Source organism: Plectropomus leopardus, chromosome 6 (assembly GCF_008729295.1).
Source record: "Plectropomus leopardus isolate mb chromosome 6, YSFRI_Pleo_2.0, whole genome shotgun sequence".
Classification (NCBI taxonomy): domain Eukaryota; kingdom Metazoa; phylum Chordata; class Actinopteri; order Perciformes; family Serranidae; genus Plectropomus; species Plectropomus leopardus.
In genome coordinates this window covers 27396023-27422757 of record NC_056468.1, presented here as the reverse complement: position 1 = coordinate 27422757, position 26735 = coordinate 27396023, and the positions used below count along the sequence as shown (strand labels likewise).

The following is a 26735-nucleotide window of genomic DNA, read 5'->3' as shown; positions in this document are numbered from 1 at the left end:
CTTGTCCGACAACTGGCACCAGAGCAGTTAAAGTTAATGCAAACACATATATATTGTTTATGTTTTTATTTTTCTTCTTATTTATGTCTAAACTGTGTTGTACATTGTTGTATCCATGTCAGAAACTGCTGACCCCATCTACAGCTGCACATTGCTCAGCTTCTGTGTGGTAATCCAGCCTGCGTCTCCAAACAGGAGGCGTGCTGACCGCCATCTACTGTACTGAACATGGATACCTCATACAACCCCAGTTCAAAAAAATTGTAACTATCCCTTTATTGCAAACTAATAAATGTTTAGCTTTTCTGTGGCTTCTGACCTTTGAGCAAGAAATCTTGCCAGGAACAAAAGGAGACCAGAGTGGCTCATTCATAGATCACTAGAGTTACTCTGTAATGTCAGTTAAATGTTAATGGAAAGCTGATGGAACCAAAGGTAAACACAGGAGTCATTGTTGTCAAAGGAAGCGCACTCGTGACACGTAAAGATAGAAACTGATTTCACCTTGTACTCTCTTCTTTTCCTTTTGGCAAAATGCGACAAGCTACAACCACTAACATTGCCTTGGAAAAATGCACAGCTTTCAAGGTTGAGGATTAAAAATTTTCTGTGATTTTTTTTTTTTGTCGAAAGCACAGCTGTAACTCAGTGGACTGTCGGAGTCGAGTGCTTGGCTGTCCTCTGAGGTCAGGCACTCGATAGGCAGCAGGGCCTCCTTTCCTGCTGTGCAGCACTGGAGATCTGGCACAAAACCCAAACCAAAACTGTGTCTTTCCCCTCTGTATAAACCAATAGAAACTTATCACTAAATCCTTGATTAAAGACGCTTTTTGTGAGATATTAGATCAGGTCAGGCCTAAAAGAGTATTTGGGATGGACAGGAATGAGTGCACAAATATTGCGCATTGCTGGGCAATAATAACAGTGGTTTGAATTATGACTATAGCAGAGATCCAACTTTTTGGTGGATTCTGTTTCGACTGGGAGCTTGAGCATGTTGAAGGACAGTACTCCTGCGTGGTCAGCAAAGTGTTAAAAGAGACTTACACAAAACAACAACACTGACAGAGGAATTTGGTGCTGTTGCCATGACACAGTCTTACCAAATTACAAGTGCACCGTGTGGCCGGCTCTTGGACCCTAGCTTGTGGCAGACTTCACCAGACAGGACACGCTGAATGTGCTGTGAGTGACATGAAAAAGAGGACTCTTCGAAAGTGAGAGAACCAAACTATTGGCTGTGTGAGTCTCTAAAACACGCACATTCTCCTCCGGTTTTATCGTAGCAGACAATAATTCAGTAAAACGGCTTTCTCAATGTGACGCTTGCATGCTTATATTTATACGATGGCTTTTCTGTTGCATTGTTGGTGCTCAGTTATTGCTGGTGGCAAATTCTCAGCATTTAGTCCATTTCTTTAATTTTACACATTTGTCTTTCTTGAAGAGATTGCCAGATTTTTATTTCCACTACACTTGAGTGACTAAATTCTTAGGTAGAATGACATTCAGGTCACTTTTGTCGCTCTGCCCTCAAGAAAGCCAGATATGCAAAAACAAATTTTGTTATTAAAAACATTCATTTTGTCTGGTGTGGAACGACCAGCACGGTTTTTACAGAATTCCGATTATGCTGAAGATTCAGTGACAGCAACCGCCAGGCAGTGACCTCAGACCATATGGTAATGATGGGTTTGAAAGATAACTGAACAGAGCCTCTTTGACAAGGCTGGCTCACACCTCCACTCGTGTTCAGAGAGATATAAGGAGGGAAGAAAGGAGATAAAGGGTCATCTTTTGCTAACAGAAAGTGTTGTAAGAATGGCTCTTTGTTTATGCAATTATGGCATTGCCTTTTCATTTCAACCCAAGAAGTGCATTAAGCATTTTGTTTTAGGTGACTTTGGTTCCCTTTTTTATATTTAGAAAAAAATTAAAAACCAGTATTGTACAGATATCAAATACAAAGTACAAATATATTTCAGTGTGGTGTGGTAAAGCAGAACAATGAAACACCACTTAACACCCCATACCTCAAACCTCAAATATATTTCCTTGTTGAGACATGCAAATAAATGAATAACACTGGTGATGAGGGAAATAAAGGCTACTGGCAAAAGCCTTTTCTTTTCTGGGTGACATATAATATAGCCATATTTGGCAAATATTGCACCTAGCAGTTGAATTATCGTTGCAGTTCTCTTCAGAAAAAGTAGAGTTGACGGGCACATTGATAGCTGGCCAATGATCACATTTTTTGGTAAAGATGGTGAGCCCCATATGTACTCTTTCCCTATTTCCAAAAAGCGAAAACATTTCAGACAGCAGGTAAACCACAGGCATCAGCCGAGGAGGGCAGTTTTTCAGCTGTCGCTGCTATTAATAGTTTTGTCAGACAAAAATGACCGACCAAACACCTGTTTTCAGTCAGTTTGACTGAACCTAGCTGCCACCTGTTTGCCTTTGTTCCTTCTTTTCCTTTTTCTGTAGCTGACGAGACATTGAATTTGTCTCGGTTGGATTCTGTTATTGTTAAATGCTATTGTGAATGAAATCTGAGAAGATAGTTGAAGTTTCTGATGACACTTGTTGCTGCAGCAATTAGTTTATTTATTGATTAGATGATCAGCAGAGAAATAATTGTCAACTAGTTTGATGTATAATTGTTTTAATATAAATTGTTTTGCTTCTAATGTGTATTACATTTGAGAAATGTATGCTTTTTTTATCATACATGCATAAGCTGAATCGCTTGGGGTTTTTGGACTGTTGGTTGGATACCTTTTCACAATGTCACCTCGCATGACTTTGAGAAAAGACACGGGACATGTTTCACCATTTTCTGGTATGTTATTGGCAAAATGATTAATCGATTGATTTAAAAAAAATAATGGCAGTTTAATCGATCATGAAATGATCCTTAGCTGCAGCCCAACTTTGAGAGCTCTTATTTGGGCAGGATGGATATATATTGGATTAATATATGAAAGTTTCCATAAGACCTCACACAGAATACCAGTATTGGACAGCGTTGAAAGTTAAAAAACATTAAAATTACAGTATGTACTTCGCACTTTTTTAAAAAATGTAGTATTAATTAGTAGAAGCACCAAGCCAAAGGGAAATCTGTCTCAATCTGCAGTTTTGCAGCGAAGAAGGCACATTCTCAAGATAAGTAAGGAAAAAATGACGAGTTTCATTGAAAAAGCATGAAAGCTGAAATGTGAGATTCCCATGTGTTGAAAACATTTTAGTACTTGATTCCACTAGATTGCAGGAGTTAATGGTTGAGTTCTACAGAAAATTATCAGTATGCATTAAGCATCAATTTGGAACAAAAAATGAGATTTTTTTGGCTACTAGATAGCAGGCAGAGGTAGACAGTTTCCAGAGAGAGCGAGGAGCATGACCTGCAACAAAAGGTCTCGGACCAGATCCAAACTGGGGACACTGCAGTTATGTGGTATGCACCCCAGCCATTCAATTTATCCAGTCTGCACTAAGATCACACCTCCGTGAAAATAAATTATTTTAGTAGAAGCCTGCATATGTCTTTGGCTCGCTAACTGTATTTCAGCGCAGATCTCCTGTCCAAGGGCACACAGCAGGCTATAGCAGACCGACATGTCACCACCGCAACACAGAGGAAAGAGAGCTGATGGGAGGCTCTTGGCAGCACATGAATACAGCTTGTTAGCCTATGGGATATGAGGCTGGTGTTACTTTTCCGCTCAGTTTTGTCCCCTGTGTGACCGTGTCCCACACCTCACTGGCGCTGTTGCCGCCAAGTTTTTCTCAGAGACAAACATAAATGACCTATTGTATGCAGATAAGAGCACCAACTAAAAATATTTCCACAATGTGTGTGCGTTTTATATATTTATATCAGGCTAATGATTTACTTCATCTATTGGTGAGAACAGTGAGAGAACAGTGCGTACTCAGGTTTTTATGGATATGAATTGATATTTACCTGAAGTTTGGTCAAGCTGGCCACAGTTCCTTAAACCTGCCCTTTTATTTGAAGTGCATAGCCTCCAGCTGTTATGTGAAATACCTCTCTGAGCTCAGCAGCATTCCTGAAACCCCTTCCCTGGTTTTAACCTGCCAGCGAATCAGCCAGGTTTTTGTGCCTGCTGGCTAGCTCATTGCAGTGATTCCCTTGTGTCTGTGGAGAGTGCTAGTGAGTCAGCATCTTGAAGCTGGAGCAACATCAGTGTTGCTGTTGGAGATAAGGGAATATTTATGGTCGTTTCATAATGCTCAGGCACTTTGAGTTCATTTTATATCAGCATCCAAATAAGATGATGGACCATTGCTCTAAAGGGTCATTAGTGAACTGTTTTTGTGGTTTTTATTGCATTTCATTTCCTTTATTTTCTCTCGGGCCATAACCACTATCATTGCTACTTCTCACTAAAAAAACAAATATGAAGGACTTGGATAAGTGGAGAAAGGCTCTGTTGCCATTGGTCTGTTCTGCTTTATTTGAAGAGTGGTGGGATGGGTCCATAAAAGCCATAAACACATGCAGTTTGGTAATCAGAGCTTTATCAGTGACTCAAGACTTTCACAGGAAAGCATATTGCTGACCTACCTACTTATGGTGCCGTGTTACAGGAGGTGTTGCATTACAGAAAAAGATATCAACTGTACAAACTGTACTGTGTATGACATGCACAGTACTTTATTAGCTGGGTTTTGGATTTTTTTGTTTTGTTTGTTGTTTAAGTTGTGTTTTTTGAAAGAGAAAAAAGAGAGAGATGACAGATGTTCTGGTTTGGATTTTAAGGAAGTCATAACAGTTGAAAATTGTGAAATGTACCATTGTGACCTGACTGTTTCGCCTAAATACAAATGACGTAACATCATCAGACAGTGTCTCGTGTTGTTGAGTAAGGGCTCCTTTATGCTGCCTTTAGTACAAAAAATAGATTTGTCCGTTTTAAACATTGTAAATATTTCTTATGCTTCCATGTGTCCTGTATGATGGCACAGTCACTGCTTTTTTTTTTTAAATGTAGCTTTGCACATGTTTTAATCTGTGATTTTATGTGAGTCTCATTGGTGTGAATTATTTTTTTTCATTTTGTTTAAGCCCTTAACTGAAGGCAATTTTCTGTCACAATATGATAGACAATACAGGTTTTTGAATCTTGAATAGATACAGCCAACAGATGGCACTAGGGAGCAGCGTCAAAAGCACGGATGTATTATAGTCAAATAGGGTCAAAAGTCAAACAAACAAGGTGACATTGGAGTGTATCCTAATAATTTACCTTGTAACGGATGCAGCATTGTAGATAGTGTTGTACAGTTAGGGCATTCAGTACATCGCAACAGGTGGACAGAGGATGACTGTATTTGTTGTCCCCCCATGATACCAAGTAGTACTGCTCTGTTTTGTCTGTATTCGTAAGCTTTAAGAAAATGTGCACAAAGGCTCCATCCGTGTCCATGCTGTATATACGTATCTAATGTTGAGCATATACAAGCTTTTAGTTGGGTGGTGTTTATGCTGGGAACAGATGCCTGTTGCTTATTGTTCTGACTCTTAACTCGGGAAGTGTGATGTTTGGTGACGTGTAGCCATACGACACCACCAGCACCAGCCACTAACCCAATACAGGGAAAATATTCAAGTGGCTGCTGGATTTTCTCCACTCACCAGTCAAAAAGCAGTGGTAATCTATTAAGTAGCTAGTAGATTCTGGAATCAACCAGCCACAGTGGCAGGTGGATAAAAAAGTTCATTTCCAACCAAGGTTGATGTGTATGTTGTCAAAAACTCTCCACGCTACCTCTACCAAGAAACACAGATCAAAACTGTTACAAAGTCTTAATTACACAATACAGATCCCCAAGCAAAATGAGTGATTTCTTTCTAAACACTTCATAAATGTTAGAAAAATACTTGCTGAAGACAGGTCAAAAGGACTGGAAACAGTGTAGTACTGCATTGTAGAGTTTGAGCTTCAAACTGTTTTTCACCTGAGCCCTGGATATTTTGGGTGTGACTAATAGCATGCTCGATGATGCAATGGAACCGCCCTTAACATAATCCCTTCCTTATAAATGAGGAATAAACTCTATAATGCTACAGGCTCTAACATTAGTAATCGTAGCATACTTTCAGCTCCTTCCACAGACACGCCCCAGCATCTCAGAGCAGAGAATACTGTTCATTTTCTCACGATTTTTAAACCTGATTTCATATACTTTTTTTTTTAATAATTCAAATTTGCCTGAATGGTTAGTAACATTTTTTGGTGATGTGACAAACTCATCACATATTTATTTTTGATTTACAATGACTTTAAACTGTATGAAAACAAATAATAATAAACCCAATAATAACTGGGTTTTCAGTAGGTGGTGGTTTTTGCCTAATCTTAAATAAATCTTTGATTCTTCAGCATGACTTTAAAACACTCGCAATGCTTTTTAACTTGAATTAGCATATTAGCTGGAATACAAACTTCAATCAGTTTGCCTATAGGCAAATTTAAGTCTGTGTTGCACGAAACTGGCATTCTTAAAAAAAAAAGGCATCAAATTGAATTCAAGGCTACCTGTTGCTGGTGTTAATAGTTGTCACAAAACCTTATTGCATTACAGATGAGCACTATTATAACTTCAGTATGTCAGCAGGTGGTGGCAGCAACTATAACTAGACAGCTGACCATAACAAGCTATTTGAACATGACTCACAGTTCTCCTTAACAGACGGACTTCCGACAAAGCGTCCCACAACAGTTATTGAAATCCCCGCGGGTGCTGTAAGCGCCAGTGGTGGATCCCTTCATCCTCCTCCATGCATAGAAAGCTGTTTTTCATATTTCAAGAAGCTACACATACAGTATATGCATAGTGTGTGGGTGGGTAATGGTGACTAATCCAATTTGTAGTCTCATTCTGGATCCCTAGTTGTCACTGAGCCCTTAATCTCTGTGGAGAGAAAGATCCAAACTAATCTCAAGCTTGTGTCTGTCCGCTGATCCTTGTGGCAATAGTGTTTTTATCTCTCTATGAATGAATACGGGGAGCAAACACAAGAAAACCTTCAATCATGCTCATCTGATCGCTTGCAAAAACCCGTCTGTAAAGCTGAGACTTGAAAAGAAATGGCTCGTGGACACTGGCTGCTTACAGTGAGACCTTAAAGGGCTGGACTCATGTTGTTGACCTGGCAATGTTGTGCTCAGCTACTCCTGATCCTCCTCCATCCATTCATTTACTCCAGAGGCTTGGCTTGTTTGTTGCCGGGGGTTACGCTTGTTGCTGAGCACAATGTCGGAGCACATGCAGCTCTCCCTTGCCCTGTGCAGGATTGGGCTTTACACGGTAAGAAAATGTATACATGCTGCTGTGCGTTTTGCTGGAGAACGGCAGGGATGCGGTGTGTTTTTTTTTTTTTTTTGCGTGCTGGATTGAATACCGTCAGTTTCACTGTGGTTTAATCTTGTTGTGTTTTGAAACAGATACTGACCAAGCAACAGTGGCTGCCGCTTCTCTATTGCTCGGTCACTGAATGGAGAGTGCGCTCCGCTTCATTCGAGTGGGTGTTAACATAATGTTAAGGTGGAACAGGTGGACATCAGGACTGTGAGATGTAAATTAAACCTACAGGGAACAAGCTGTCTTTGTTTCGGTCCTCAGAGAAACAGCCTTTGACTCAAAGATAGATTATGGTCCCCTTTTTCTTCCAGCTCCTAGCAACTGGCTTGGTCAATGGTTGTAGTTCAGGCAGTCTTAAATACAGTGCACTTATGAATGGATCCTGGAATATAATGCCACAGAGGCCATGGTGGAAATATTGTTGAAGTTGTTTTGTTATTGCAGTGACACTTGTGTGAGAGTGATTAAAAATTAATGTTTGCTAACACTGCAGTATTCATCTGCTTTAATTACCTTTAATGTGCTCAGTGTGCTGATTATTATTGTAAGACATTTGTGTTAAAAAAAAAACATCTTAAGGAAAATTCATGATTTTTTTAAAACCGTGTTTTAAAATAGTTGTATATTAACCACGGCTGATGACTCATGTTGCGTATTGTCAGGTCCCCTGTTATTCCCTGACCAGCTAGTGACGCTTTCTCAATGAACATCAACAGGGAGGCTAATTTTAAAATGAAAATGTTTAACTGTAAGCTATTTCTTGTTACGCATGGTGCACATTTAATACTGTATCTTATCCATGACTCATCTTTCAAGCACACATGAATGAAGGAAATGGAAATACAGCAGATGGTTATTATGTTTACTGGAATTGAAGGTTCCTTTATGGAAGTCTTTTGTGGTCTTTTTGTGGATTGTGTGGGCAGATGTATTCGACACTTTCTATGAGTGTGTATGGTGCGCAGCTATAGAACTTGGGGAGCACAGCCTTCAGCAGCACTTCTCATGACTTGTGTTGAATATTATGGAATAGCACAAGAGTTTCATTCATTGGAGAAAGACACTTCTGAAGATAGTGAAGATTTTAAAGGCTGATAATAAAAACTGGTAATAACTGTTTCCAGTGGAAAATATTTTGGACCTGTTGTGCTAATGGGAGAGTTATAAGTGGTAACTCCAGGGCTGAAAAATAAAGCCAAAGCGGTATTGCAAAAAACTGCCTTTCCTTGAATGGCCACTTGAGGCTGACTCCAGATGTAAGTCAATCCCCATAGACCCACATGTTGAAATGCTGTATTTTTACAACTACAAGAAACATTTTTACAGACTGGTCCAAAAAACGACTTTGGTCTCTTTAGCTAATTTCAACATTCATGAGAACTATACAGGGTGTGAATTTTGACATTTGACATTTTATTAAGGCCCAGTTTTCGCCTATTTAACGGCCTGGCTGCTTGAGTGACAGGCTGTCTGCGAGGCGTTGCCAGTCTTTGAGTCAAATCAGCCCCTCGCTCCTCTTCAGCACCAGCCTATAGTCCAAATATGGTCACTACTGGCTCCAGAAAACCAAGATGCTGACAGACAAAATGCTGCAATGCTATAAAACAGCAGTCCAAGGTTGGAAATGAACTTTTTTTGTCCACCTGCTACGGTGGCTGGTGAATTTCAAAATCTACCAGCCGCTCAATAGATTAACATTGTCTGGTGAGTGACGCAAATCTGGCAGCCACTTGCATATTTAACGGCATTTGGCTGCTGGCTGATGCTAATTTCCGACCCTGTAGCAGTCCACAGACCAATGGGTGACGTCAAGGCAGCTATGTTCACTGTTTTGATCGGTCTGTGAACAGTTAGCCCTCACTGGAGATGGGTTGCATTGCATACCACCTGCAGCCAGTAAGGACAGCGCTTTTGTTGGCTTTAAATCTAAAATGTTGCCGTGTGGGTGCAGTTTTAGTCTTTCTCTTCTCATCACCCCAGGAGTAAAAAAATAAAACTAAAAAAATACATGACCTGTATGGTACTAGTAGCTCTATTATTAAGTTTACAATGACATCATATAAATCAGGCTGTCATATTGCTTATAACTAATGCAATTTGACTTGAATTTAGAGCTGCGACTTAGGCTACTGTTAAAATTGCCAGAACGTGCATAATAACAATTGCCGGTTCAGTGGGTTTGCATATATCATTCGGGTTTAAGCTCGAACATCAGACCAGACCAGCGAAACTGGAAAGTGACCCAACTCTACTGTGGACTGTTGATTGACTGATTGATTAAAATTTTTATTTTCGAACATGATTTTTTTTTTCACCCCCTTTCCATTGTTCAATCAACTAATAAATCAAAATACGCTTCCTTACTTAAATAACATAACTCATAAATACAAAAATAAATCATCTGACTCCAGTGGTGTTTTCGTCTGAGCTATCATTGCTTGTCGGCTTATCAGTCAGAAGGCTTCATCCTCTGGGGACATGAGTGTCGATACAACACTGACAAACAGAGCTGTCCCTAGAGCCATGCTGCTAGTGTGAAAGAAAACAACAAAAAACTGACAACAAATCTGAGTGAAATAAAAAATTATTATCTTTACACTTAGTGCATTCCATGTGGAAAGCTAATTTCCCCTTTGGACCTTTCTCCTTAGTTTTCAGCCCCTCACTGAGCTCCAGCCTACAGTGCAATTACTGAGTGCTTAAAATGGGGATCAATACAAGAACAGAGCTACCTCGGAGAAGTTCAAAGAAATGTGATTGTTTTTATTGGCTTGTGGGAGAGAAGCTTGAGATTCAAGCCCCTGCTGAGTCACCACAATATCCTGTGCAAAATCAAACCCTGACATGTGTGATGCTGTGGGAGAGGAATGGTGTGATCTATTCCCAGCGCTGTTTCATGTCTGCAATACAAATGTACAAATTACTCTGTTGTCATAATAAACAAACTCCCGAGTCCGAAAAACCTTCATTTAGCGATTAGATATTCAATCTTATCAGTGATGGTGATACTGAAGGAGCAAGGCCACTGTGAAAATCGAGAAAAGCTTTTCTTATTTCTGTACACTGGCTTGATAATTTACTCCCATCAGTCATTTAACATGAGATTTGCAATATCTTTTAGCCTTTAATCTTATTGTCTCCGGCTGTCTCTGTATTAACAACAAACCACACTTGTTATGATTGCACACTAAAAAATAGCATTAGAGACAGTATGTAAAACTTTGGCCAATGTTATACTTTTCATCAGTCTGTATAATCAGAATCTCAGTATTGCCTTTTAAACTGTGTCAGAGGACTCCAGCAGTATAGTGAGCCGGCAACAGGGATGATCAGCTTGCTTTGCTTGGGGGCCACTTTTGCAAAATGACAGGACACCAGGGGCCGGTTGCAGCAGCCCCATAAATGTTTTGAGGATTTTAGGACAATTTTAGGATTTTATGATGTTTCTAAAATTGTAGGACACTTAAAGGATTTTAGGATGTTTATAGGATTTTATGAATACTAAAAGTACAGAAACAATTCCCATTGTGAATCACTATATTGTTATTATGGATGGTTGGGGGGCCACCTGGCACCCTATCAGCAGTAAGATTTGTCCCAATGACCGTAAGTTGAGAATGGCCTACAGTGTAGTCAATGCTTGTCCTATCCACATTTCTATACTCATACAGGTGTGCACAAACTTAAAAAATCCTTCGCAAAAAGCATTAAATACAATTCTAACACAAAATGCAGCATAAATCTGATGTTTTCATTTTAGTGCAAACCTACAGATGGAAGTTCTTGGTAACAGCAGGTACCATGGGATATTAGCATAAGTGACAATGTGCAGTGGGTACCATAGCTACTGCTCTTTGGACCCTGTCTTTGCAGGGTGCCTTTACCATTAAGGATCTAAGTGATCGTATTAGGCCCTTCGTGGTCACCTCATTTTGTTATTAATGGAGTGGAAAATGGCTTCTCCCAGGCCACATCATGCAGAAGAGTCTCAAGGCTGGGTCATGCCAAATGTGGAAAGAAACCTGGTTGCACACTACCTTAAACCGAAAACAACATGGATGCTGCAGCATGTTCTATGCAGACTGAACAAGGAGGAACCAGACTGAATTGTCAGTACAAGAGAAACTTCTTTCTTTGGAATATGGTGAGAACTGACGACTGTTGGTTATCAAGGTTTATCTCAGTAACCTGGCCCACATTACATTTTGGCAATCATTTAGGCTATGCAAATTGTGGCACTGTTCATATTGATTACATTAAATTTTGCATATTTTTATTTAAACAGCTCACGCTATGGACAAGCTTTTGAGGTTTGTAGGTTATAAAAACAGAAAAAAAGAACCTATTAGGTCAGATACTTTTATACAGCTGCCACAGTGGTAACACCTGCATCCTGTTTACCATATGAAGATAAACTGGTACAATATTTCTTGTTTCAATAAGTAATCGGTAAAGTAAGTGAACATTACTGTCCAAAATAGACTGCTGTGCACATTTATTTCTTTGAGAAATAGCGCTGAATACCAGTGTCTCAGTATCACTTTACTTGATCCATTTATCTTGCTGAAGGCTGTATTTGACACCTGAGCAGGCAGAGAGCTGTGAGAATGTTTTGTTCCTCCTTTTGGATCTTTCGTCTCCTGGGTTTCCGTGCTGTGTCACTGCACAAGGCTTACCTTTTTCCTGTTACCACCGGCCTGTTAAATGTTTGTCCCCAGTCGTCAGCTGTGAGCAGCCACCTCCTCCTGTTATCTTTTCGCCCATAGTGTTGTGATTGTTGTCACTCCCAGGCTTCCCTCTGTTGTTTCTTTTTTTAAGGTTGCCTTTAGTTTTGAAACAAGACCACTGTGGTATATAGCAAACCTTTACTGTTTTCACACAGTCAGTATATCAATCATGTGTCCTGGTCTTTGCCTTTTTGAGCTGCAGTGTAGTTGCATTGTCGGCTTTGCTTGTGGTTTGTTCTGCGTTAAAATGAATATCTGCTTGTCAGTGGTTTATAAGGTTTATGGTCAAAAATGTCTCCTGTCACTGTTATCTTATCTCCAACACATTCGTTTTTAAATCGCACAAATCTCTTTGACTTGCAGCCTGACTTTATCTTTGCTCAGAGTTAAATAAGTTCAGCAGAGCTCACAACTTGATAACTGGATAGCTCTTTTACCACTGTTGTTATGCCTGCTTGGGTTTGAATAGATAATTGCCATGCATTGCCAAATGGCTTCAAAGTTCAAAAAGACCCCTTGATGAGTGTACAAAGTAGGAAGACACAAATGATTGACAATGGTGCTCTTTGAGCTGAGACGTTAAATTTCTGGTGTGGACAGCTTCGTTTGAAATGCAATAGCATGCAACATTTCCAAAACAAGGCAACACCTTACTTTCTATTGACATGGTAAAGTAGTGTATGCATAGCAGCTGACAGTCTGGTGTGCTAATGTCATGAAAAAACGTGAAAAGTCATGGAGTTTCACAATCATATTTTCAAGGCCTGGAAAAATCATGGAATTAGTAAAAATCATTTATGAAAAGTCCTGGAATTTTGTTGTGTGTACTGAAATCTTTACAGCAATCTTAAGTGGATAATGTCCACACAGTTAAACATAACAGCAAATGTATGTTCTGAAGCAGTCTACGTAACAAAGCTCTTCTATGCATGTCAGTGTGATGTTTGTTTGCCATCACATACGTTTCTGCATTTTCCCTCTGTGTTCTGGCTCTCTTACGTATGCCAACATGCTGAAATTACAGTTAAGGGCAAGAAAAAAAAAAGCTGTGGGTCCTTCAAAAGTCATGGAAAGGTCTCAAAATTGTGTCCATCACAATGCGTGGGAACCCTGTAATGGGTATAGCAGCCAGCTATTTTTAAAAAACAACAACAAAAAAAATAAACAGTTCTAAATTGTACATCATCAAAAATGTAATAGAATGTATTGTACATTTCTATGACAGGTGTTGTCACATTTCCTATTTACAAAGGACATTTTTGATTTAGACTGACAGGACAGGTACAGCCATTTCATTTCCTAGGGAAAGGGCAAGGCTTCAGGCATAATGATCAGTGATTAGACAGCACCTCATCTTAGGACTTCTTAGGACTTCTGTTGATGCCTTTGTCACTAAAAAATTACAAAGGCACTCTGTTTTGTAGAGAGAAGAAAGTAAAAAGATGTTTCTTATTTGCAGTAACAGTAAAAGCATCACGAACGATAAGCAAAATCTGGCCTTATTATTTCTTCAAAGAAGAGACAATCTGCAGAGGTGCACTGCTTTCCAAGTACATTTTTAAGTCTAAAGGTGGAAGCTCAAATTCGTCTTTAAATTGTTGTGGCTCTAAACAATTTTCATTTTAGATAAACTTTTGTCAGTTGCTCAATTGGTGGGTCATGGTCCAAAAGTGGGCTGTGGGTCCTTTGGTATTATTTGCCCTATAAACATGCCGTGCCTTTGTGGCGTTTTTATGTCACTGATATTGAACCAATGCACTTTTTTGGTTGCAGGAGTATATATAACTGCGCTTTATTTTGCAATATGTTTAATTTCATTGTGCTCTAAGCCCACGTTCTGCATACATTTTGTGAAATAAGATTGAATATGTGGGACTTTTTCTTATGTGGGGACCTTGAACTGATGTGTAAGGACAAAATCTGCACCCCATGGCTGGACCAGAACCACTCCTGTAGATCACATTTAAGAGGAAATCCCTGTAGCGGATTTTAGAGGAAATCCCAACACCTAACTTTGAAACTGGGTTATAATTATTGTTTGACAGAAACAGTCATCCTGTTTTCAGGAAGAGGTATTTTTAGCTCTCTTATCTTGAGATTCCTTGGGCGTTGGGTGTAATCCACTCATCTTGTTAAGACTTTATCTCACTGATCATAACATAACATGAACCTGGAAGTGTTCCATAGGAGTTGTTTGGTTAGAATTGTCTAAATGTTGTTTACGTAGTACAGTGTGCAGTAAAACACTTTTGTTAAAAATATTAACATGAAATAGCTTTTTCTAATTTCTTCAGAATATCTCTGGAATTGTGTCTTAGTGCACCATAAGGCTTCCTTAAGCTCAGATAGACCTTCACAATTCTTTGCAATGTCAGGTTTAGGTTATTTTTAAGCCCATGGGACTCATAAATCCCCAAGAGTTATTGTTTTTGTGATGCCTATTATGTCACAGAGAAGTTTTTGCACAGTAAATAAACCTCTTCTCACAGTGTGAGAGCAGCATACATTTCCAACCTGCTTCCGTGCTTTTGAAAGGCAGGATGGGAGCAGCCATTGCCCCATCCTGGGCCATGAATATCCCACTCTTCAAAATAACCACAGGACCCGGTGGGATGATGATTGAGGGAACAGCAAGGGTCACCCACCCACTATCGAGCACCGTTTCCTAAAACGTGACTGCCAGTCCTCACAATTTGTTTTGTTTCGTCAAGGACATTTTGGGAAGGAATTTGGCTCTGATTGTTTGGGAAACAACAAAGAATAACTTCCTGTCAGAGATGTATTGGCTGACGGAGCAGGGCGACGCCACGTTTGGCCTTTTGTGTACCACGTATACCAGGAACTTGGACCAGATTTTTTTCCAGGACCACATCCTTTCTATTGCAAGCATTATGCAGTAGTCATGCCCATCAAGTCATAGTGCATTTTGTGGAATTTATGAACGACTGTTTTCAGAGGTATAGTGTTAGTGGAGCTGCAGCTATGTCTTAGCATGCAAGACATTTGATTCTACATTGGACACAAAAGCAGTGGGACAGTAAGTGGTAGGGCCGGTTTAGGGGCAAGCAAATGTTTGGAGGTTAAAGCAAGCAAGTTAGAGCTTAAAATAATGGAATAGCAAGAAAGGTGTGTTGGAGGGGAAGCATAGGGTGGCAAAATTATGTTGAAAATCTGATTTAAAATTGTATTTGTTTTGACATCCTTGGGCTCTTTTCCACTGCACAAAACAAAACAAAATAACATGTACCTGTCTGACGTGTACACAGATCTGGTCTACTGGCAATGGGAAAGGAGTCAAATAGCCTAGTTTTATTGTGTTAAAAAAATCTGATCTCAGTAAAACTCTGTCCAATACATGAACTAATTAAGTCAAATTTACATGCTAGATACTCTGATGTGTTTGTTAGTCAACAGTGCAAATGTAGAAAACATGAACAATTTACTGTTTTTTCTTTTTTTTTCTTCTCTTTTCTTACATTTGCTGCCTGAGGTCTTGGAGCTAGGATCATGATATTGTGGTTACCACAACATTGTCATGTTTTAAAAAGACAGACAGAATCCTTGGAATATCCAGACGTAATTGATGTTTTTATGCCAGTGAGGCAATTTATTTTTTTTTATTAAACCAGACAGACAGAAAAAAGGAAAAACATATTATCTTTGTATCACTTCTTCAGAAAAGCAGAGAAGCTGTAGCTCACAGATTGCCCATTAAAGTGCCCTGCTTTGAGTAATCTTTTATGTCTCATTTGGTCTTTCTGCATAAAAGTTATATTACTTGATTAAAGGGTTTCATAAAAGTTCTACTCTTTCTCCCCCATTTAAAAATCCAGAATCTATAAATATGCAAATATTTTTCATGTGAAAAGTTTGAAAAGTTGCAAGTTTGTTGCAAGCTTGCAAATTTGGCAAATGTATATATGCACACATCTTAAACTCTGATATAAGGTAAGCACAGAGACATATTTCCCTCTCAGCAGATAAATATGAAACAAAAATTCAAATGGAGCTTCAATGCAACATTTGTTTTTGTCACACTTTCTATAGCACATAATCATTTACAGTTTTGTACATTGCATAAATCTGCTCTGCTGGCCTACATTTTAGGAGGCCTCCCTTAATGCCCTTGAATCTGCCTGTAGGCTTTTGTTGTGAGACGCCTTAAAGCGTCTTTCTGTTATACAATAGTCTTTGTCCCCATGACGTTACAGGACCCATCTTCACGCTGAGCTCAGGCCCTGAAGCTCATATCTTAATATGCTTATCCACCAGACATTGTAATACATGAGTGGGCTGCAAATTCCTTAAGCAGTCCACGCCAGAGGGCCTCTTTCTTTTTACATCAGTCTCTTCTGCTACTAGTCATTGTAAGTCCCCGAACCAAGTGAATTCAAACCTTTCTGAATACAGACTGTGACTAGATCTATAAAAGCAACAGGAACAGGTCTTTTTTTTATCCTGTTCCTCTTTCTACCTTTATATTTTTTTTTCAAATTTTATGGAACAACTAAGCTAAACTTTTTATTTATTTAGTGTCTGTATTGATACTTTATTGTACTGCAGTTTTCTGCATTGGCTGATTTCACCATCACGAAAATAAATAATAATATTGATATTATTATATGCATTACTAAATATTGTTTGGTGTTTGGGTTTGGCCATAGTTTTTGGAGCTGAAAATCAGATACTAATAATTGATTATTTGTTTAAACATTTTTTCTAGCTAAAAATTGCAAAATATAAAATAAAAAATATTTGCTTTTCAGTCTTTATATTTTATTGTTTAAGCTGCCAAATAATACCTTACATACAATGCAATAAAAAAACTAAATAAAGTGGAGAGAGAGAATCTGAGTGATAGCTCCAACCGTCTCAACAGTCATTACACAACCACCACATTAGGCCTGACATTACTTAATTGCCTTATTTGTTAAGCATTCAACAGTAATTTAATGTTAATGCATTCTGTATGATTATCATACAGTATGTAGGTGTTGCATCACTTTGCTCTACTTAAATGTCTGTGAGCTTAACTTTGTCTGTGGCAGTTTTTCCTTTACAACAAATCACATTTCTGTATCCTTTTCCGTATCCCTGAGTGAAAACAGCATGACCTGCCATTTGAAATAATTAGCTTTTAAGAAAAACAGTAGGCGATTATTCCTGCCGTGAACCTGCATAATTTCTATGAATATTTCTCAGCCATGAAAACTCTTTTAGCCTTATCTTGAAAAAATAAAAAATGTTTTTTCCTGTAAAAATTGGCATCCATATTTGTTTTTATCAGTCTTTAAGGCAGCAGCAGGTTTCAGTGGATTATGATTATGTTTGAAAAAAAAATATCTTTCATCCGTTTCTGCTTGATTGTCATTTTATCTAATAACTTGCAGCTGGCACACATGAGATAAACTTGCTGTTGTCATAGCTTTTTTTCCAAAGGTGCCTTTGACTGACACACCTTTTGTCTTAGAAAGAAATACAAATGGATTCACTATAAGAATATTTTTTCCAGTGCTTGGGGTCAGTTTTCACTGACATTTTCTTCAGGATGAGTAATTGTCAGATGTGCTTAGCTGTAATTTTGAGCATTTTTATACGACATCAAGAGCAGTTTAGAGAAATGATATGTAATTAGACAACTTTGTATAATTTTCCCATGTTTCCATCAACATTTTGTGAGTTTAAAAAGGTCTGTTGTATAAGTTGTATAACTGATGATCTCGAAATGCCACTTAATTGCTTGGTTTGTGTGGCATTATTTCCTTGAGTAAATCATTTGGGTTAAGTATTTAAAAAGTGAAAAAAATAATTCCAGCTGGTATGCAAAATCTTTTATATCAATGTCAGAATCTGTTCTCCATTCAGATAAAAATCTACATTTACGGTTGGACACTGACATTTATTTTCAGCAAATTATGCAAATGTTTTACGTAATAAATCTGAAGGCGGGTGTATGTGAACATTCATATAACAGCAAGCAACTGTTTGCTATGAAAAACTATATCGGAGAAATGGTAAACAGATCAAGGAATGATGTCACACTACCTCACAGTCTTCATGTGTTGTAAGTTACTCTTTTCTTTGCTCTTTTTTTCCCGTTATAGGATTTTTGGGGGAGTTTTTCCTCAGTCGATTTGAGGGTCTAAGGACAGAGGGATGTCGTATGCTGTAAAGCCCTCTGAGGCAAATTGTGATTTGTGATATTGGGCTTTATAAATAAAATTGACCTTACTTGACTTTGTTTTGGTAGACAATCCAACTATGCATGCATGTGAGTCCCTGAGCGTGTATTTCACTGAGCTTATCGCTGTGGCTCTGCACCGGCTCATACAGTGCTTACCGCTGATATTACCCACATACGCCGCAATGGCAGGATGCCCTGCAGTGGAAGTGCAGCACAGATCCTTTGATTTCCACCCGGTTAGCACTGTTAGCACTGTCAGCTAGGGTTGCAATGGTATGAGATTTTCACGGTACGATAGCTGTCTGAGAAAATGTTGCAGTTTCACAGTGTCACGGTATTACAGAATTATCATTATTATCAGTCAGAATGAGTCTTAAATGAATTAAAATGGTTTTATCAATGTAACTGAAATGTAAAACCATTTTTTTCTGATTGAAATGTGTGCAAAAAGTGACTAAGTAACTTAAAAGTGTAACTACCTCAATTTTTAGAGCCAAGTGCAATCGCAGCGCAAACTCTGAATCGTAACTCTTAATGTTGAAAGTTCCTTTATGGATATTACATATTATGCATTATGTCATTCATGTCACCATGGAAGATTCAGACCAAAGTATGACAGTCTCTCACAACAGTCCTATTGAAAGTTTTACTGTGCCAATTTAGAGTTTGCCTCAAAAATTGTCTTGAAAATGAAAAAGAAGATGAAAAGGGATGTTTGTTCATAGTGGTTTTGTAAAGCCTGTTTCACACTGATTTTTGATCCGGCCAGCCTTCTGCCCATTGAGAGTCCATTCAGGATAAAATGATGTCAACAACATGATTAAACTGTTCAATTCGGAAAGAAATTCAGTTCTTTATTATAAACCGTTCCGGGATAAAAGACAGCCACGTACAGTAAAAGTTCTTTCTGATTAATTTCTATTTTTGGAATATCTCTAAACCTCTGCACATGTTCACCCACCTGACTTAAGATGCTTTTAGAAGATGTTTTATGTATTCTATCATCTGGGGGTTTAGGGTGTATTGGTACATCTTACCTGGCCAGTGGAATCAAACCACAAATCCCCAAAACAAACAACAAACCCACCAAACAACATATTGAATTCATTTACATGTGCAAAATAGTCTGGTTTTTGCCCTTAAGCCAAAAAAGACAATATTCTTTCTACCTTACTTTGATCAATAGCAGTCATTGTAATGGAGACTTCAACCACAGTCACAGAGGAACAATTCTTCAGCTAATGTTTGACAGCGACTGTCAGCGCTGCAGTTGATCCAATCTCTGAGGGACTCCTAATTATGACAATGGAGCTGGTGCAGATCATGCTCCAATTACTATTTCTGACAGCTCTATTTTGCAGCAGCATATAATAGGCATCCCTCCTTGTTAAGCACAAGCAAAGAAATCAGTCTCTGCTTTTCCACGAGAACAAAATCAGGTCTTATGAACTTTTGTTTTTTTGTGAAAATGCAACTAGAAACCCTACAACTGTTGAGCTTCATTATTTTCTGACGTCTAATGAAAATATTACACAACACTTTGTGGCCACACAAATGTCATGCCCACTGAAGCCTGTTTCCGCCCACAGATGTAATCCTCTTTGATACGAGTGATGAGAGAGCGAGAGACCCAATCCCATAAAAAGGAGTTTCCTCTTCCATTTTTTTGAATGACTGCAGATATTTTCGGCCTTGTGTGGAGGAAGTGTGACAAAAAGTGGCGTGGGCAGCCGTGTTGTTGTTGCTTGTATGGACATGCCCAGATGCATACGCCCACATTTAATCATTTGCTCCCACCTTGATGTATATGTAACTCTGGGTTAAAAATAAACCCTGCATGGACATCCTGCAGCCTCAGTCCTACATGGATGATTATTACCCTTTTTCCACACTCATGGGCTGGCATGGCTTGGTTTGGTTTGGCACATCAGTCCAGCACGGCAAGGATTTGTGTCTCCATTGCAGCAGGGCTACCTGCTTGAAGATGTGTCTTTAACTGATGACGGCTTGTCTTGAGTGATGATGTTTACCTGGCAGCAGGCTGGGCTGTAGCTCACCTGGTAAAGCAGATGGCTCATGTATAAAGGCTGTGTCCTTGACGAAGTGATTGTGTGTTCGATATCAACCCGTGTCCTTTTGCTGTACCCCCCCTCCCCCTCCCCTTTTCATGCATTACCTGTCTTGTCAAATAAAGGCAAATTTAAAAAAAAAAAAAAAAAAAGCAGACTGATCAAAAACTAAAGGTTCCCCTTTATTTTTGCTGCAAGTGTTTTTCAGTCACACAATAGGCGGGTAAAACAACTGAACTCTTCCTCCCTGTGGTATTAGCAGACTTGTTTTTATTGAAGAAAAGCAGCTAATGAAGTTCTGCTAATTCGGCAATGAACACATTTCATTTTGTATACATTTTTCCCGATAAAAGACAGTTTGATTTGTTATGTAAAACCTTTTTTTGTGAAGCAACAAAATAAGGAAACGTTTTTTCTGAACAGTAACTTAACAGGACTCCCGTATGGCTGAAAGTAAACATAAAACAATAAAAAAAAGCAGATATTCAAAGAAAAAACACTTCACAGGAGAGAAACTGAACCGAAAAAAACAAAAAATACTAACAAAAAATACTGACATTAATACTGAAACAAAAATACTAAAATACTGAGAGTTCAACACACAGACTTTTGAAAACATCTTTCTTTACTCTCCTGCACAGACTGAGGTGAGGGGAGGGGAGTCGTCGGGGGTTAGCTGTGGGCAGCCAGACGTCACTGCTAGCTGCTTGGAGGCGGTCGGGCGCTCTTTCGGCCCTACTCTGCACGGCGCAGTTAGACATGATAAAACTGACCCAAACCTGTGACACGGTTTGGCTCGGCGCAGCCACAAGTGCCTGTGGGAAAGCCCCAAATGGCCCTTGTAATTGAGGGGTGATGCCCAAAGTTGTCTGTAATGTCTGGCTTTCAAAACTGTCAACTAATGTTGACATTGAATGCGTTGTTCACGGTTTGGTTTAGTGTGTTTTAATCAGACATTTTCTGACATCTTTTTCGTGAATTGATAGAGATATGTAAAACAATTTTATAATACTTAAAGCAAGGCAAAAAAAAAATTGATTATTCTAACATTTGAAACGCATCTATCACATCAGCACTACATCAAAAAATGCTAAATGATACCAGAATACATAACTTTCATAGGATTATTATCCCAGTATGCATGCATGCATGTCGCTACAATTTGAAATATTGACATGTTTAAACGACATATTTGTTAGACCTTTAAACCAATTTTTTTGCCATTCTTTCCTGAGTGGTGCCTCTTTTAGAAAAACAAACAGATGTTTAGGAAACAGAATAACAACGCATGCTGGAATAATTAAAATGGTTAATTTAGCCCAGTGTGAGCTGTGTAACTCAAGAGAGATAAAACAGCAGCAGCTCTCTTTTTAGCTAAGTTTTGGAAAAGCACAGGAGCACCATTAAAGCACGTCCTGTGGAGGTACTGCTCCTGTGTTAGCGGGGACGCCACGAGTGCCTCAACACAGGTCAGCTGATCTCAGGTCATCACTATTACTCCATAATCTCTTGGTGTTGTCCTTGACAGATAATACTGTCAGTTATACGGTTGCTGATACAGGATCAGTTACCAAACTTCCCAAACTGGTTCTATCCAAGATCAGTACTGTTTTCTAGATGTGCATCACACCAGTGTTTTGGGAGTGAGGACAGGGATGTGCCTGGACATGCTTGGTATGTCTGTGAGATGCTGATTCAAAGAAAGGGTAATGGCGCCCTCTGTTGTTCATGAAGAGACACTTGTGGTTAACAAAGATATACTCATGGGAAGTGCTGAACTTATTCAGGTCATCTATGCTAAGACTAGGCATGTTCAATTTAAACTTCAGCTCCAGCTGCCTGTCCCTTTAAACACTACATAGAGATGTAGCTGTGCTTGTTTTATTCAGGCAAATATGGGGCACAGGCAAATATTAGCAGCACCACATGAGATTTAACCTTTGTATTTGACAGTCATCACATTTTTGTTTGACTTTTCAAAGGATCGCAACACTATTAAGAGTCACAAGAGGAAAAAGTTATCCATCCCTGGATCACTGTTGTTTAGGAGGACAATGCTTCAAAGTTATTTTATATCTGTTGGTGGTTTACAGAGTTAATGAAGCATTTTACAGGGAGATTTTTAAGCAAGTCACATAACAAAGTAATAAAGGCTAATGGCAACAATACAACATCAAAATATCAGAAACGTAATAAAAAAATAATACCATAAAAGTCTGTCTTGAAGTAATTAGAGGAAATGCTATGTTGCTTTCATAGAGGAAGTGGTTGCAACTCACCTCCTTGGAATTCAAGACAAGATGCACATTGAAAGAGATGTTTGCCAAACACTGAACTGTAGTCTGAGTCAGTTACCACAGACCTTTATTAACTGTGGGGAAGAGCTAATAAAAGAGCTGAGAGCTAGTAAAACAAAAATGTCTTAACTTTGTATTTGGACTGGCAGTATGGAGAAGTAAAATAATAATAACACAATTTCACAAAATGTTTACACAATGAGATTTTTTGGTAGTAATTATGTGGATATAATGATTAAGTGCGTAAAGGCAAATAATAGAACAACTAGTCTGATAAGCAGGGCTGCAGCGGTATACTGGTTTCAAGGTATGAAAATTGATGGGTATCATACTGTGTGTATTTGCTTATCTGCAGTTTTGGGAAAAATGCGAATGGGGACAGTCTTTTTAAACATAATTTCATTTAAAAAATGATTTCAAGTTTCTTATAGTTATAAATTGTTTGTTTAACACCCCCCACCCCCTCTGTTTTTATTCCATTAAAGGTCTTTGTAACTGATAATAACAATAAATCTGTAATACTGTGACACTGCAATATTTTCTGAGAAGGAGTAAAAGTCTCGTAACATTGCAACCCAACTTCAGAAAAGTACATCATGTTATTATATGTGACCTTTGAAAACAGGGAAAAAACAAGACTTTTGATATTGCAACATCCAAAATTTAAAATGATATCTAGTTGCATATCTTGAGACCAATACAATATAGATATATTGCCCAGTCCTAATCCACATTATCTGTTATTATATTGGCAACTTTCTGTTGAGTTGGTGTTATTTGACTCCATTATTACGTTGTGTTATGGGCAAAAAAATATGAGGAAATTTTGAGAATTCTTCTCAATCATCTCTGCAAATATTTGTTCTCTCATGATATTCCTGATTTCCAGAATGTTAATTTCCCTTTTCAATGTGACTGGACAAATTCAGGAGTGTTTTTATAGGACAAAGTTTGTCTCCCGTCTTTCAAAATTACTGGATCTGCTGCCCCCAGAACTCTTATGGGATATAGTTGAGTACACAGAGTGTACATTTGGTTTCCAAATCCTCCTCATCTGTCAAAGTGCTTGAGATTTTCCTTCTTGAAGAATAGTCTAATATCCCCACAGACACAGTGGAGTACGTGAATGACAGCATTCCAGCTCAGACTGAAGCGTGGACTTCATTCAAAGGAAGATGCTTCCACAGTATCGTCCAGCAGTGTTGGACTGTTTTCTTTTGACATGTTTTTAATACCAATAAGTCAGTTGTTTCTACATGGGCTGCAACTAATGGTGGTTTACACCACTGATCAGTCCATGAATTTCATCTTGATTAATTATTTAATAAAGAAATAACATTACAACTTCTCATTACAAGTTATTAGAGCAAAAGTGATGTTTTCAATCTTCGTATGCTTTTTGGATCAACAGTTTAAAAAAAAAAAGAAAACAAATGGTATCCAGTTGCTAATGACAGAAAACGGAGGAAAACAGGAAATGCTGACATTTGAGAAGCTGGGAACAGCACATGTTTGCTTTTACTTAATGAATGACTTCAAGAGTAATTTGTTATCAATTGCCATCAAGTAGTTTTCTTTCAAACAACCATCTGTCAATCAAGTATTTGGTTTCACCTTCAGCTGCTCAGAGATTCAATTCCAACCCAATAGAAGTGTATTTGTAATACGTATTTAAAAACAACAACAGCTGACCAAAGTGCTGTCTAATAACAGTTAAACAGTAAAAAAAAAAAAAAAAAATACAGATGTCAAAACAAATAAAAATAATACAGGGAAAACACAGAGACCACACAAAAAAATACTGGAATTTCAATTATTTACACAAAGGCAAGAAAGGGCAACAACCCTGACAAAAACCTTCTTTCCTGAAGTAATTGGAACATACTTATTTTGCTCTGAAGCCACTGAAACTATTGCATCTAATGTGAAAAGCCTCAGGTTTTTTGGGTTTTTGTTTTGCAAATAAAGGCTCCATTGTGTCTTTTCAAGTATATCAAAACCTGACACTGGGCTTTCAGAACTGATCCAGAGAATGAAATCCATATTTCATGGAACAAAATTCAGTTTGATCTCTCTTGTGGTGGAAGATTCAGTCCATAAAATTCACTCATGTGTCCTCTGGGTGGAGCCATGTAGTCACTGATCAGCTCATCAGCTCAGCTGCAGATTTACTATAAAGGATTGTTCTTATGATTTTACCTGAGTAGTATCATATAACTGACATTAATTCACTACATTTTAATTAACAGTACAGACAGCCATGAATTAAAACTTTTTGAGTACTAACTTATTGGTATTATACAAACATAAAGACTGATGGATGCAAGGCCTGATATGTACCATGCAAAGCGAATCATATGCTATTGTATTTAAGGGTGTCAACTCACGCAGTAAAGGAAATTCCATTTGTGTTTTGATACATATGTTAAATCACATGCTGAACTGTGGTTTGCTTTAAGAGGCATTAACAAGCATGGTCATAGGAGGATGAATGCAAAACCTGTTTGGAGTTAAAGAAAAACTAAAAGTTTTGTGGTATTTGAGGCAATATATAATTGCCTGGAAAAGCCACATTAGAGAAGTGCAAAATTTCGTGTGGGGCTTTATCTGATGACAGATAAGAGTCTTTTGTTCTAGCTGGTTTATTATGTGCAGTCGTTCTCACTCTTAGAAAAACCAAAGTGAAAGGGGCCAAATACGCATAAAAATCCTTCAGAACCCTGTGTGTCATCGATGATTACGCTCTGGGAGAATTTGACTCGATTAAAAGCATTTACTTTTGGATATTTTACCAATTTACTCAGCCTGATTAACTTTGCGTGGGGATTTCACAAAGCTGAGTACTTGGAGAGCGAGATAACTTTACCTAATAACTTTTGATTTCGTCAAATAACACCTTCAAGGTTTACCACCAGTGAAAATATTTAAGATCTACAATGTGGAATCAGTTCCAACCGTTGTCAAAAATTAGAAACATTCTGAATATCCCGAACCTTTTAATAGGAGGTTAACATTATATGCTTTTATTCTTAGATCTCTTTCGTACTTTCTGACAGGCAGATATTTTTCCAGTCCCCAACACACATTCATCCACAGTTGGTAGGCTGGATGCTCTCTCTCTTTCTCTTTTTCCGAGGAGGCAGGCATCAGGAAGGGCTTAGGCTACCTCTGAATCAGTTTGCACTGTGCAGTGTCACAGGTAGGCCTGTGATAGATCATGGCACAGTTGGCCTCTGTCTGTTCTTTCCTGTCTCTGACTAAATAAACGTTTCCCTCTGTGCTCAGTCGTTTATGAAAGCTCCTTTCCGCAAAACTGCCACACGCACATCTATCCATCAGCCTTGGCTCTCACACTCTCGCTCTCTCTGTACATGTGTGCGTGCATGTGCCTTCCTCCTGTTTGTCTGGTGTCCATCTCTTCTTCCGGTAAAGTATGATTTTGTCACAGTGTTCTTTCTGGATCACTGCAGGCTGTTGCACAGTCTCACATGGTGTTAATCTGAGCTGTCTTTGTTTATTTGATCACTTACCACAACGATTGTTTGCATATTTGTATTGTAATGTGCAACAGTCACATTAATCTAACTGAGTCAACTAAGGCAGATCTTTCATGATGTCTATTTCTATTTCTTACTTCTTACTCTGTGTTACCAGAGTCACAATTTAGCTCAGCATAGTCAGAAAATCAGTAAAGTAACTGCACTGTTAAATCATACATGCTGATTTCACTTAAAATAATGTTGGAAAACAATTGCTTTGAAAAGGGAAAGTAAATATAACTATTGATATTAATTTATGTTTTTCATTTATATTGAATTGTAAAACTTCTGTGAAGTTGCAGCTTAAAAATGACAAGTAAAATTGCCTTGCTCTCTCTAAATGTTAGCATCTTCAGTAAACCAAGTTAGTCTGACTTAACTTGATCATCACAAAGAGGATTTTGTAAATGATGAAATAAGGACAACTGCAAGTCCTGTTCTGCCCACATTTAAGAAAAAACTAAAATAATTTGACTTGTTTGCAACCAGCAGAATGCAGATATAGAGCACAGTTAGCTTGG

At 38.4% G+C, this 26735-nt stretch overlaps 1 protein-coding gene across 2 annotated transcripts in view; it reads left to right on the top strand.

The window, feature by feature from the left end:
• Positions 1-26735, top strand: part of LOC121943894 (ADP-ribosylation factor-like protein 15) — a 135498-nt gene that overhangs the window by 2318 nt on the left and 106445 nt on the right. The window contains exon 1 of one of the 2 annotated variants that reach the window (XM_042487490.1): positions 7291-7344. The exons of the other annotated variant lie outside the window; for it this stretch is intronic. Coding sequence (XP_042343424.1) covers positions 7291-7344 — 54 coding nt within the window. Of the gene's footprint in view, positions 1-7290; positions 7345-26735 lie in introns of those variants that run through there. 2 annotated transcript variants of the gene reach the window in all.